Source organism: Salmo trutta, chromosome 7 (assembly GCF_901001165.1).
Source record: "Salmo trutta chromosome 7, fSalTru1.1, whole genome shotgun sequence".
Taxonomy (NCBI): domain Eukaryota; kingdom Metazoa; phylum Chordata; class Actinopteri; order Salmoniformes; family Salmonidae; genus Salmo; species Salmo trutta.
Genome location: NC_042963.1, coordinates 43230119 through 43242360, shown reverse-complemented (window position 1 = coordinate 43242360; position 12242 = coordinate 43230119). Strand labels below are relative to the sequence as shown.

General features: G+C 43.3%; 1 protein-coding gene across 2 annotated transcripts; it reads right to left on the bottom strand.

Moving 5' to 3' along the window:
* Nucleotides 1-2243: 2243 nt before the first annotated feature.
* LOC115197454 (cyclic nucleotide-gated cation channel beta-1) lies at nt 2244-12097 on the bottom strand. Of its 2 annotated transcripts, XM_029759002.1 has the most exons (19): nt 11833-12097; nt 10678-10855; nt 10483-10500; nt 9073-9171; nt 8588-8742; nt 6757-6924; nt 6109-6317; nt 5894-5944; nt 5403-5489; nt 5069-5133; nt 4735-4857; nt 4510-4651; nt 4144-4303; nt 3945-4042; nt 3759-3842; nt 3464-3582; nt 3204-3350; nt 2924-3101; nt 2244-2758 (listed from the first exon to the last, which is right to left on the bottom strand). In XM_029759002.1, exons 1-19 carry the CDS (start codon nt 12071-12073, stop codon nt 2534-2536), a joined length of 2547 nt encoding a protein of 848 aa, XP_029614862.1. In that variant the 5' UTR covers nt 12074-12097; the 3' UTR covers nt 2244-2533. The 2 variants fall into 2 exon arrangements, with proteins under 2 accessions (XP_029614862.1, XP_029614863.1); XM_029759003.1 differs by lacking the exon at nt 10483-10500.
* Nucleotides 12098-12242: the final 145 nt, after the last annotated feature.

Sequence of the window (12242 nt, the reverse complement as noted above, 5' to 3'; positions counted from 1 at the left end):
TAGGTTTGGTGTCTTCACTATTATTCTACAATGTAGAAAATAGTAAACAATCCAAAGTAATAATCCCCTCAAAGCCGTTGTTCTGAGGATATATTGGCAATATTGGCACGGTGTTGTTAGGCCCGAGAATAAGTCGAGGGCTGACAAACCATGCCAATATTTCCTCCAAACACCGGCTTCTCGGACATTATCACTTAAACAAAATCAACTCCTGCGCAACTATGGGGCAAAACAGATGCGGTTGGCTTAAATTGTTGACAATGTAAACTACATTGTCTCCAATGTTTATTGAAAACAAATATAGTTGCACAATGAGCATTTGTTAACTGTTGTTGGTTAGCTAGGTAGCGAATTTGAGCCATATTAGCATTGACATGAAATCAGCCAAAACAAGACACGGCATCAAGAACAAGATGAAACAAGTCACTCGCGATACCCCACATGGCAGTTTCTTGTCATTGTTGGTAGCTACCTGACGATCCAGAATCACAACAACTCATGGACTTCTGCCCCATTGAAGCGTGAACATCGTCAGCTAACCCATCTATTAAAAGCAGGTGTATCACAAAAGTTTTTTTCTCAGCATCTGTTACATGACAGCTTTTGTCACCTACACCATATACACAAAGAAGGTAGTCAACAACCAACATAACAATATTCACATACAAGCTACACATTGTCTGGCAGTTTCGGTAGCTGGTTTATAGACCCTATGTATTCAATTGGTGAATTTAGGATCTATACAATTATCTTACACCTCGCATTGCTTCCTGAAAAACTACATTCAAGGGTTTAAGTATTTTCCTGTAAAAACGAATGTAAAATACACACAATCCCCCCCCATGTACAATGTATTTACAAACTTTTGAAAACAGCATTTGGTTAACAGTATGATTAAAAAGTATATCCAATAGATAACAAAACCTCTAACTTAAAAACATGTACTGTACATGTATAAATTGTGGACATGAGTCGTCTTCTGATCTGTCAAGTTAGTAAAAAAATTATAAACAGTCATTTTAAACATATGTGTTATTTTAAACATACCCATCAGTGTCAAAAGCTGTTGTAACAGTCATTTGTTCAGCTAAATTCAAAATTATTTTGTAAGGTATAGCTGCAGACTAAAAGTAAATCTTTGATTGTCTGGCATGGTGAACTCTTGATTGGTAAACTGTCAGTCTTGATTAAATTATTAGCTGCACTTCTACCTTTCTGCATACAAAACAATATGTACACTGACAAGCTGACCATTATAAAAATTGTACACTCAAGGTGTACACATTTAAACATTTTCAGATGAAAAATATATACATCATTGACCCATTCACCCCAGAAACACTATCTCAAGGGCCATGAAAAATAAGGCAATAATAACATTCCATTGAACAAAACTATAAATAACTGGTCATCTTTACAAAACGTAAACATTTCAAAATCTTTCCTCAGATTCCAAAATTTTTAAAGTATTTCCCATTCACACCCCCCCTCACTGAATGAATACATTTTAAAAAAGGAATAAAATGAACAAAAACTAGGGTTTAGGAGAAGGCATTTGTTTTTCCGAAAACAGACAGAACAGAAGACTTGGAGAGGAACTCCCCCACACACACACAGCTGTACCCTGTGTGACCACCTTGTCATACCCCTGATGAGATGATGTCTGTGTCAATTATTGCTGATTAGTACATTTACCTCTGGGATTGTAAACACAAACATATACTGCAATATCAAAGACATCAGTTTAGCACCCGTTTCTCCATCCCTGTGGAATTAGGTAGCCTAGGCCCTATACACTGAGTATACAAAACAACATTAAGAACACCTGCTCTTTGCATTACATAGACTGACCAGGTGAATTCAGGTGAAAGCTATGATCCCTTATTAAATCCACTTCAGTGTAGATGAAGAGGCAACAGGTTAAAGAAGGATTTTTAAGCCTTAAGACATTGAGACATGGATTGTGTATGTGTGCCTTTCAGATTGTGAATCGGCAAGACAAAATATTTAAGTGCCTTTGAACGGGATATAGTAGTAGGGGCCGGGCGCACCGGTTTGTGTCAAGAACTGCAACACTGGGTTTCACGCTCAACAGTTTCCCGTGTGTATCAAGAATCGTCCACCACCCAAAAGACATCCAGCCAACTTGACACAACTGTGGGAAGCATTGGAGTCAACAGTGGCCAGCATCCCTGTGGAATGCTTTCGACACCTTGTAGAGTCCATGCCATGAGAAACTGAGTCTGTTCTGAGGGCAAAAGGGGGGGTTGAACTCAATATTAGGAAGGTGTTCCAAATTTGGTATACTCAGTGTACTTCACAAGTATCAAAGAGTTAGCTAAAAGAAGAGTATATGGGTATAAAGGAACAGAAACTGTGAGTCTGTGACTAATGAGACATAATTGGATGATCTTTGGGAACCATGGCTCTTCTCTCTCTGGTTTCCCTCTCTGCAGTAGAGTACAGAGGGACAAAAAAGTGCATCCCTTTCTCCACATGAAGACAGCTTTTAAAGCTTTTTTTTGGAGACAACTCATGCCTTTCTCTTTTCTTTCTTCTTCCCACTCTCTCCTGCAACTTCTCCCTCCACTTGGCCCTGCTCCTTGGAGAGTGTCTCATCTCCGTGACAATGGGAGACGGGGCAGAGCAGCGTAGAGCTGTCTAAGGTTGGTGACATGGCGTTAGCCTCGCGCTCTGGGTCCAGACTGAAGACTGGAGAGACTGGGGACAAGGGAGGCAGGGAGGAGGACATGGAGGGCTGTGGGGAAACTGGGAGGTTAGCTCATTCAGAGCATACAAGTGTGTGTGTGTGTGTGTGTGTGTGTGTGTGTGTGTGTGTGTGTGTGTGTGTGTGTGTGTGTGTGTAGATAATGTGGGTGTTTTTCTTTTGTGTTTTTTTTTCTTTTTACAGCACATGCCATACCTGTAGAGAAACGCTGGATTTGTTGATCTTCTCCTTAATCTTGGCGAGGGTCCCTTTGAGGCCTGTTTTCTGATGCGCCACATCCAGAGCAGCTTTGAATAGCTTGGGCGTGACCGTTCGAGGAGGGATCACCTGGGCCGGCTCCTTCGGAGGCTTCTTATCTTTCGTGAGCATCTTCCTGATTCCGGAAACATCAAACAATCACAAATTCTTATACACTAAAAATGGTGAACTTCGAAACACCCAGAAATGAATAGTAGTCTTTATTCCCCTGTCTAACCTGGCCTTCTTGCGGAGCAGCTTCTGGGACTCGGGGTAATGCACTAGAATCTCATTGAGGTCCTTCTTGTCCAGGATGAATAGGTTGGCGAAGCCATGAGCCACCACGTTTGCTGTTCTCCTGTTCCCTCCACCCACTGCCAGCAAGCTTTCAACCCAAAGAGAAGAAATCCAACTAGAAAAAGTACATTTCCTGAAGAAAATGTGTGTGCTTACTTCAGTGAAACAAAGAGCATAGGTCAGACCTGACATCGTGCTCACCTGATTTCCCCAAACACTGACCCCGCCCTCAGCGTGACAAACACAGTCTTCCCATCTGGCCCGCCCACCACCTGCACCTCTCCGGCTTTGATGATGTACATTTCCCGTCCAACTTCACCCTGAAACACAGAGCGACAGTCAGACGTCTCCTGCTCTTAACAGTTTACCTTACACAAAGAAGGTGCAGAGTGCATACATTAAATACATTCAAACAGAGAAGCACACTCGCACATGTACGCAGACACAAACAAGCTAGAGAGGCGGCACAGCTACCGCATATTGCTTTAACCTTTACCTTTTTGCAGACATAGTCCCCTGGGAGGTAAACAACAGACCTCAGTCTCTTCAGCATGTCAAAAATCATCTGTCTATCGCAACCCTGAGAGGGAGAAGTAGGGCTGAGTGAGAACTAGAGAGAGATAGAGCTCGTCAACTCTTCTGTGGGCTGAGACAACCTGAAGAGGCCCTAAGACTTACGCACCTGGAAGAGAGACACTTTACTGACAATGTCATAGTTGACATCCACAGCGATGTCCAGCCTCATCTTGTCTGGGAGCTGGACCAGAAGCTCCTGTTCATCTGTATAGAGACAGACACAAATAGAGAGTAAACACAACGCAACACAAGGCAATGCAACACAATGCAACAGAACAACACAGCACAAAGTGACATGTGCCTACCCAGCATGCCCTGGGACTGCCAGGTGTAGTTGTACCAGGTTTTAACCCGGTTCTGCACGTCTTTAGGGATACGGTAGGAGGCCATGTATTTGACAGTGTTGTCCATGCATGCTCTGTAGTACGTCTGTCCTGCTGTGGCTGCACCAACCACGTCTCTCATCTGAAAGAAACGGTCATTGGCCAATCAGGAGTCGACACTAATCACAACAGCCAACACTATAATTAGTGTTGAGAAAATGTTCAGATAATGATTCAGAGCTAGATAACAAGTAGTAGTCTTATCAATCGACAAATCTAGATATTTCATCCTTAAACACATTATCATATTTTACATTATACACAGCTATTGGTAATGTGGTAACCAACCTGTCCAATCATGATGGAAAAGGCAAACACTCCAACAAAGTAGTTGATGAGCTGAAAGATGATTTCAAAGAGCGTTGTGGGGTCTGGCAGTCCACCAATGGTGATTAGGGTCTTCACAGCAAAGTAGTAGCAGCGGATGTAACTGAAAAACATGATTACAGGGACAATTCAATGTGAAGGTATGATTATGATGATTATAAGTTTATTGAAGGTGAATCCTCACACCTGTTGCCCTGTCCATCATAGACCCACTGCGTGGAGCCCAGACCTTCATACGCAGAGCCCCAGTAGTACAGACAGGCATTACAGTGCAGGCAGTACAGCAGGTAGGTGGTGGTCCGGATCACTCTGATCAAACCAGACAGAAGGAGAGAGTGGCTTTTACATACTGAGCTGCCCCTCATGTCCCTCAGAAAGACCAGGGCCTGAGTCTCAGAATAGGAGTGCTTATCTAGAATCAGGTCCCCCTGCCCATATAATCCTATTCATTGTAACCTGAGCATGGTGATGCAGATAAAATACTGTGCTAAAAATGTAACAACAAGTTGATTGTGCTCACCTGTAAACGTAGGCTTTGGTCAGGATGCCCTCAAGACGGTCGTTGAACTCGAAGAAAGACATTATCTGGAGAATGGAGGAAAGATTAGATTTTAATTGCTGTCTGAATAACATGATGGTATGTTTCACAGTAGCCATCAATTGTCCGATTAACAAATCACCCATATTAGTGAACTTATTTCATTTCAAACTTTCTAGTATAGGCTACTTATTGTAATGAACGATATCGGCAAAATGCCTGCGATAAGTGATCAGTGCCGATAATTTTTTGGTTAATCTCAGCTCTATATCACAGTCAACCCAGGTAGACCACACAAGTGGCAGGTAAGCCTTACCTTTAGTAGTCGTGGGAATCGGAGGAGTGGGTTGATCCCAGTTTTAAAATAGAACAACTCCAGTGGAACAAGACTGATGACATCCATCTGTAACCCAGAGAAACACAGTCAGAGACATGGTCTGTAAATAAACTGACATCATCACATGGCTAAAAAACATTATCTTTCTCAAAGCTATTCAGTAGTAAGTATATAGCCTTGAACGAGCCAGAAAGGTAGGCCCTGTTTCTGTAGAGTGAGGCAGCTTAATGTACAAGTACACACCCTGGGCAAGATGCTAGTCTATCACAGGGCCTTACCCCAAAACTATCTCCTTAATGCTGAGTGCCAAGCAGAGACTCATCAGGTCCCATATTTACAGTCTTTGGTATGACTCAGCCAGGGATTGAACTCACAACCTTCCAATCTCAGGGAATACATTGTAACAAAAGGGCCACGGAGTAGTCATTCAGTAGTGAACACTGCAAAATCATTTTCAAGTGAAACCTTACCTTGAAACGAAAGGTTTTCATGTAATTCACTCTCATGTCCTTTTTGTCAAACTGCAATGGGAACAAACAAAAAACACATACATCAATGATTTTGACACGTGTATTTCTGTGTGTGTATCTGAAAAATCCATTTGAGACCTAACCCCTCGTCTGGCAACATGGTCTCATTAGAATGCCAAAATAGGTACATTTCACAATTGTAGTCTCAATCTCACCACTATGTCTCCACTGCGGACAAACTGCAGGCGGGGCTGGAAGACCAGGATGTCCAGGATGTAGATGAGGTCACACAGATAGTCAGTGAGTAGCCACAGGTAGATGTTACTGGGGGTCTGGTAGGGGAAGGCCCAGCGCACCGGGATAAGCCACATGTTCCAGTTCCACGCCAAGGTGACGAAAAACAGCCACAGCACATAGACCAGATCTAGAGAGAGAGATGCATCATCCCCATAAAGCAAAAGAAGGAGCAGGTATGACAAAGATCAACAAATTAGGTCACTGAAAGCAAAACTAACATTCAGATCAAAGCAGGAGTTTGTCACTAGTTACCATAGCCACAGTCATAATTGCCTATTTCTACAATTTCTCTTCTTAAAATCTGATTTTAAACCTAACCTTAACCACACTGCTAACCTTATGTCTATTCTTAACCTTAAATTAAGACCAAAAAGCAAATGTTTGTTTTCAGGAATTTTTACAACGTAGCCAAATTTGACTGTGGGTGTGGTAACTAGTGACAACCATCAGATGACAAAATTGGAGTAGAAAAAGTAATAGAAAAGGAGGAGGAATTAATAGGAGGAGGAAGAGAGGAGGGTTAAAGGAGGAGGAGATAGTGAATGCTAGGCGGAGGGGGCGCTCACTGGTGAAGGGGTCGATACTCGCGGGAAAGCGGTAGTGCAGCAGAGCTCTGATCCAGCGAGGAGGCGTCACCTTGCAGCATAATCTAGGCTTGGGTTGCTGCTCCTCCATCTCCTCCTCCTTCGGCTCCTCTGGAGGAGCAGGAGGAGGTGTTGGAGCTCTCGCAGGGGCTGCAGGTAAAAGAGCAGAGGAGAGTCACGGGTCAGAGGTGAAAGGTCGGGTTAAAGAGGTCGTTGGCCACAGCTGTGCTGATGTAGCTCACCTGTGTGTGAGCGGACAGTCCGAGTTTTGATATGTTTGGCTGTGCATTTGCACCTGGAAATAAATGGTACTGTAACCCTTCACTTGAAAAAGGAGAGCCTCACACTCTAGGAACTCAGATGCAATCATTTTATAACCAAAACTTTGACAGCCAAGCTGTTTTCATCAGGGTACAAATGACAAACACTGTGGGTCACTAGTTTATATATACTGAACAAAAATATAAACGCAACATGTAAAGTGTTGGTCCCATGTTTTATGAGCTGAAATAAAATAAAAGCTTATTTCTCTCAAATTTTGGGCACAAATTTGTTTACATCCCTGTTAGTGAGCATTTCTCCTTTGCCAAGATAATCCATCCACCTAACAGGTGTGGCATATCAAGAAGCTGATTAAACAGCATGATCATTACACAGGTACACCTTGTGGTGGGGACAATAAAAGGCAGTTTTGTCACACAACACAATGTCACAGATGTCTCAAGTTAAGGGAACGTGCAATTGGCATGCTGACTGCAGGAATGTCCACTAGAGTTGTTGCCAGATAATTTTATGTTAATTTATCTACCATAAGCCGCCTCCAATGTCGTTTTAGAGAGTTTGGCAGTACGTCCAACCAGTCTCACAACTGCAGATCACGCTCAACCACGCAAATTCTGATTGGCTGGGCATGGCTACACAGTGGGTGGGCCTATGCCCTCCCGGGCCCACCCATGGCTGCGCCCCTTCTCAGTCATGTGAAATCCATAGATTAGGGTCTAAAGAATTTATTTGACTTATTTGAACTGTAACTCATTCAAATTGTTGTATGTTGCGATTATATTTTTGTTCAGTATAGTTTGAAAGGAACACACACAGGTGTCTGTAATCATGGCTGGCTGTTGTTCGATTTCATTGGTTGATTTAGAAATATAACATATAAAAAAGCATGAATGGTTAACAAGATTATAGATACCATTTGGCTACATAGGCCTACAAACATTATTTACAATGGATAGCAAAAACACAATCACAAGAATGGCTTCAGATCAAAGTCTACGCTGAGACCGAAGGGAGCAAGGGTCTTTAAATTAAAGATCCAGGCGGCCCCTCGTTTTAACAATAAATTGTCAAGGTCACCCCCTCTCCTAGGAAGGGTGACGTATTTGATGCCGAAATAGCGAAGGGACAAAATATAGAGTGGTTAGCTTCCAAAAAGTGGTCTGCAACTGGGTACGTCAAGTTTTTGCACCTAACTGTAACCCTTCACAACAGGTGTCTTTCTTAGTCATGGAGCGAATGAGGTTGCTTCGTAATTCAAGACAACTGATACACAAGGGACTGAATTGTATCTACTGTGTTGCATTCTAACAGTGTGCAGATTACTGCTGCCTGTCAGTTTTTAAGAAAATGTTACTACAAGTATTGGGAGTATTAGTATTTCTTCTTATTTTTTGCTCCCTTGTTGCTAGCATTGTCAAAATCAGGCCCATTGTCTGTAAGCCATGTGTGTTTGTAACTGTATTTGTGGCATGTGTACATTGGACATTGAGCACATGACCAGACCTGAGTGTAACTGTTATGTGTTACCCACAGGCAGTGGGACTGTCATCATCAGAGTGATCTGGGTCTATGAGTTTCTCTTTGGCCCTTTCTGTCCTCTCCTTAAACATCTTGACCAGCTCCTGTAGGCGCTCGTTCACCACGTAGCTGGCCTGGCTAGCGGACGACGCAGGGCGCTCCTTTAGCCTTCAAACACAAAACATCCATAGGTAATTAACACACACCCACCAAACACTTTCCCTGAAACCACACATCAATGTTCTTTTGAAGTGAATATAACACTTGTGTTGCTGTGAATAAAAGCACAGATGGAAAATGTCTCCCATACACACATTTTATCTCTGCACCTTTATTGTGCCTGAATTTCAGTCAATATGACCTTCCTCAAGAGACATTCACTGATAGTATGAGAAAGGCTATTCTGACCACATTGTCGATACCCACCGACCAACACATTTTGTGAAGTAGACATATGTAGCTAGCTAACAGTGGTGAAGTGGAGGTATTCATATTCACCCATCGTCTCCACTGAGGATGCTGGACTGGCTAGGCCATGCCCTCACTGCGATCTCCATCTCCTCTTCATCCTCCTCACTCTGAGAGTACAACTTCTTTCTGTGGAGGGGAGGCAGGGAATAACACTGTAGCACAGTGCCTGATACACAGACAGATGGAAAAACTAAGGCAGCTATCATTTGGAACCTGCTCTGTTATTAGAGTGCTCCCTGCAGTCTTGGCCTTACCATGAGGCATTAGAGTTTACACAGGAAGGGAATGGCAGTATAGGGAATACAGTATGTGGAACATGGTGAAATTATGTTGTCTGAACATTCAACACAAATCTCATGTACACTAAATGAGGCCCTGAACTATCTTGAGCATCAGCTTTTTCAAGTAGTATACATTTTTACAGAGAACCACATAGGTTAGGATGGGGTGAAGGAGTGAGGATGCAGTAAGGGTGATGTAACGATGTACGCTGAGAGTCAGGAAGCAAGTTCAGGGAGTAAATACATTGAATAAATAAATAAACAAAACAAGAAACACAAACAGCACACGGACATGAAACAGCAACAATGACGACTGGGGAAGGAACCAAAGAGAGTGACATAAAGGGCAGGTAATCAAGGAGGTGATGGAGTCCAGGTGAGTGTCATTATGCGCGTAACCCTGGTGACAGGTGGGTCGCCGTGACGAGCAGCCTGGTGACCTAGAGGCCAGAGAGGGAGCACACGTGACAGGTGAATTTCTGATGATGGGATGAATGTTGATGGTTGGATGGATCCTTGATGTGACAATGATTACACATCTTACATATTGGTCTAGATATTCTTGGGTTTCTTCTCACTAGGTCAGTCCATGGTTCCATCAACAGGGGCAGAGAAGTATGTGTGTGTGTGTGTGTGTGTGTGTGTGTGTGTGTGTGTGTGTGTGTGTGTGTGTGTGTGTGTGTGTGTGTGTGTGTGTGTGTGTGAGTGAAACAGAATGAGATGGGAGAGGTAGAGAATCACAATGACAACAACAATCACTAACAGCATTCATACAATTAGTCACAGACGGAACACACAACCAGATGACAGGTTGAAGATAGTGCAAGATACTCTTATTGTACTTACTTATCCATTTATTGCACTTACTATTGACATGACTCGCATCGGTAGCAGACAACAGAACAGACACATAACAACAGAAAACAGCACAAGATAGAACGCACAGCAACACAACACAAAACAATAAAACAGAGCAGAACAAGACTACAAACATAGATGAACATGCTATTGAGAGACAGACAGTAGATGGACAAGTAAAGGGACACTAAACAACATGTCTAAAGAGGTTGGGAGTGGGGGGGCTTTCAATCAACAAAATAAAATAGAAATACAGTCTATAAACTAAGATATAAACTAAGACATTCTCCATTCTTACTCTTTTTCAGCAACTTTACTGTTGACCAAAGCAATATAGAAGGAAAAAAGAAAACACCAATTTAGAGGATATCAGAGGTTGGGAAATAAATTGCAGTAGTAATAGTACTATTAGAGACAGCAGTCATGTGCTTTATATATATATTTGGACAATATCTTTATGTGGAGGCAATTTCATTTGGGAGTATACGCTCACCTCTGACGGCTGGTTTTGGACACTCCGGGTACGGTCAGGGTCTTGAAGTTGGGGTCCTGTAGGGTAAGGATTTGGGGAATGTGGTGGCGGTAGTGCTCCCCTCCGCCCCCTCCTCCCTCTCCGCCTGAATCCACATCCTCCACATTGACAGCTGGGTGCACACTGAGCCTGGAGCTCACTGGGGAAGCAACAGGAACACACTGAGTGACTCAACTGTTCTCCAGTGGAACACAGCTAGTAACAAGGCTTATGTACTGTGGTACTCTACACACATATACTAGACCAGTGGTATTCAAAGTTGGGGACTTGACCCCTAGTGAACTGCAGTGGGGTTGACAATTTTTTTTAAATATTTCTTTTTTTAGGGGGGGTGGACAACAAAAATACAGATTATTGTATGGGTTATTGGTTTACTTTCATTTTGATAAGAGGTGAAAATGCAATGAATTTAAGGTTATTTGTTGACGTAAAAAACAAAATTTACAGATTTTAAGGTTGTGACATTAGATTTGCTATGGGGTAGGGTTGCGAGAAATTCTTGGGGAAAAAATGGGGTCCCCAGAAATTCTATCTGAAAAAATGGGGTCCCCACTGAAAAAGTTTCAATACCACTGTACTAGACGCTTTGAAGCTCTAAGTGTCAACACAAAATAGGACACTACAAGTGTCAAATACTCTGGGCCGCAGGTAGCCAAACGGTTAAGAGCGTTGGGCCAGTAACCGCTGGTTCGAATCCCCAAGCTGACTAGGTGACAAATGTTGATGTGCCCTTGAGCAAGGCACTTAACCCTAATTGCTCTGGATAAGAGTGTCTGCAAAATGACAAATGTACTCTCTCTTCAACTTTTGTCAGCGCTTCAAGTGCCACTTGAAGGCTTGCCTATCACAAAACAGACAGCTGAAACTATTATATAACAAACAAACATACAGAGAACAAACAGACCATTTAAAGCAAGAGCTTCCTGGAACCACAGGATCCTAAGCTTCTAGGTTTTTCTGAGAAACATGCTACAGTACATACAAAACAGACAGAAACAACAACAAAGAACAACTGACTGCAACACAAGCCCAGCAAATCACAGCACAACATCATAGCACAATATCACAGCACAGCACTGAACAGAGCAGGATGTCTGTGGGCTGCTGCTGAATCACCTGAGGGTACAGCGGACGTGGGGTCGTCCTCGATGTGGAAGGTGGGGTTGAAAAGCCCTGACAGCTGCCTGGACAGGCTGATGGGTGGCAGGCGGGGGTAGGAGGGCACGTTGGGCAGCTCTAGGTTACTGTTGGGGGAGAACGGTGAGGGGGTGCGAGTCGGAGAGCGGTGGTGGAGAGGGACCTGGCGGACCAGGCGGTCCAACTCCAGGTCCCGGTTTTGCTGCTGCTGCTTAGGCATCCTGGGGCTTAAGGCTGTTCAGGCGGTTCTGCACGTTGGTGTAGGACTGTCCCACTCGCTGAGGTAAGTTATATATCTGGCTGGGAAGATTGGCCAGGGTTTGGGGTAAGCTGGATAACTGCTGGAGTAGATTGGTGGGAAGACCAGTTAACTGCTGAGGTATTTGAAC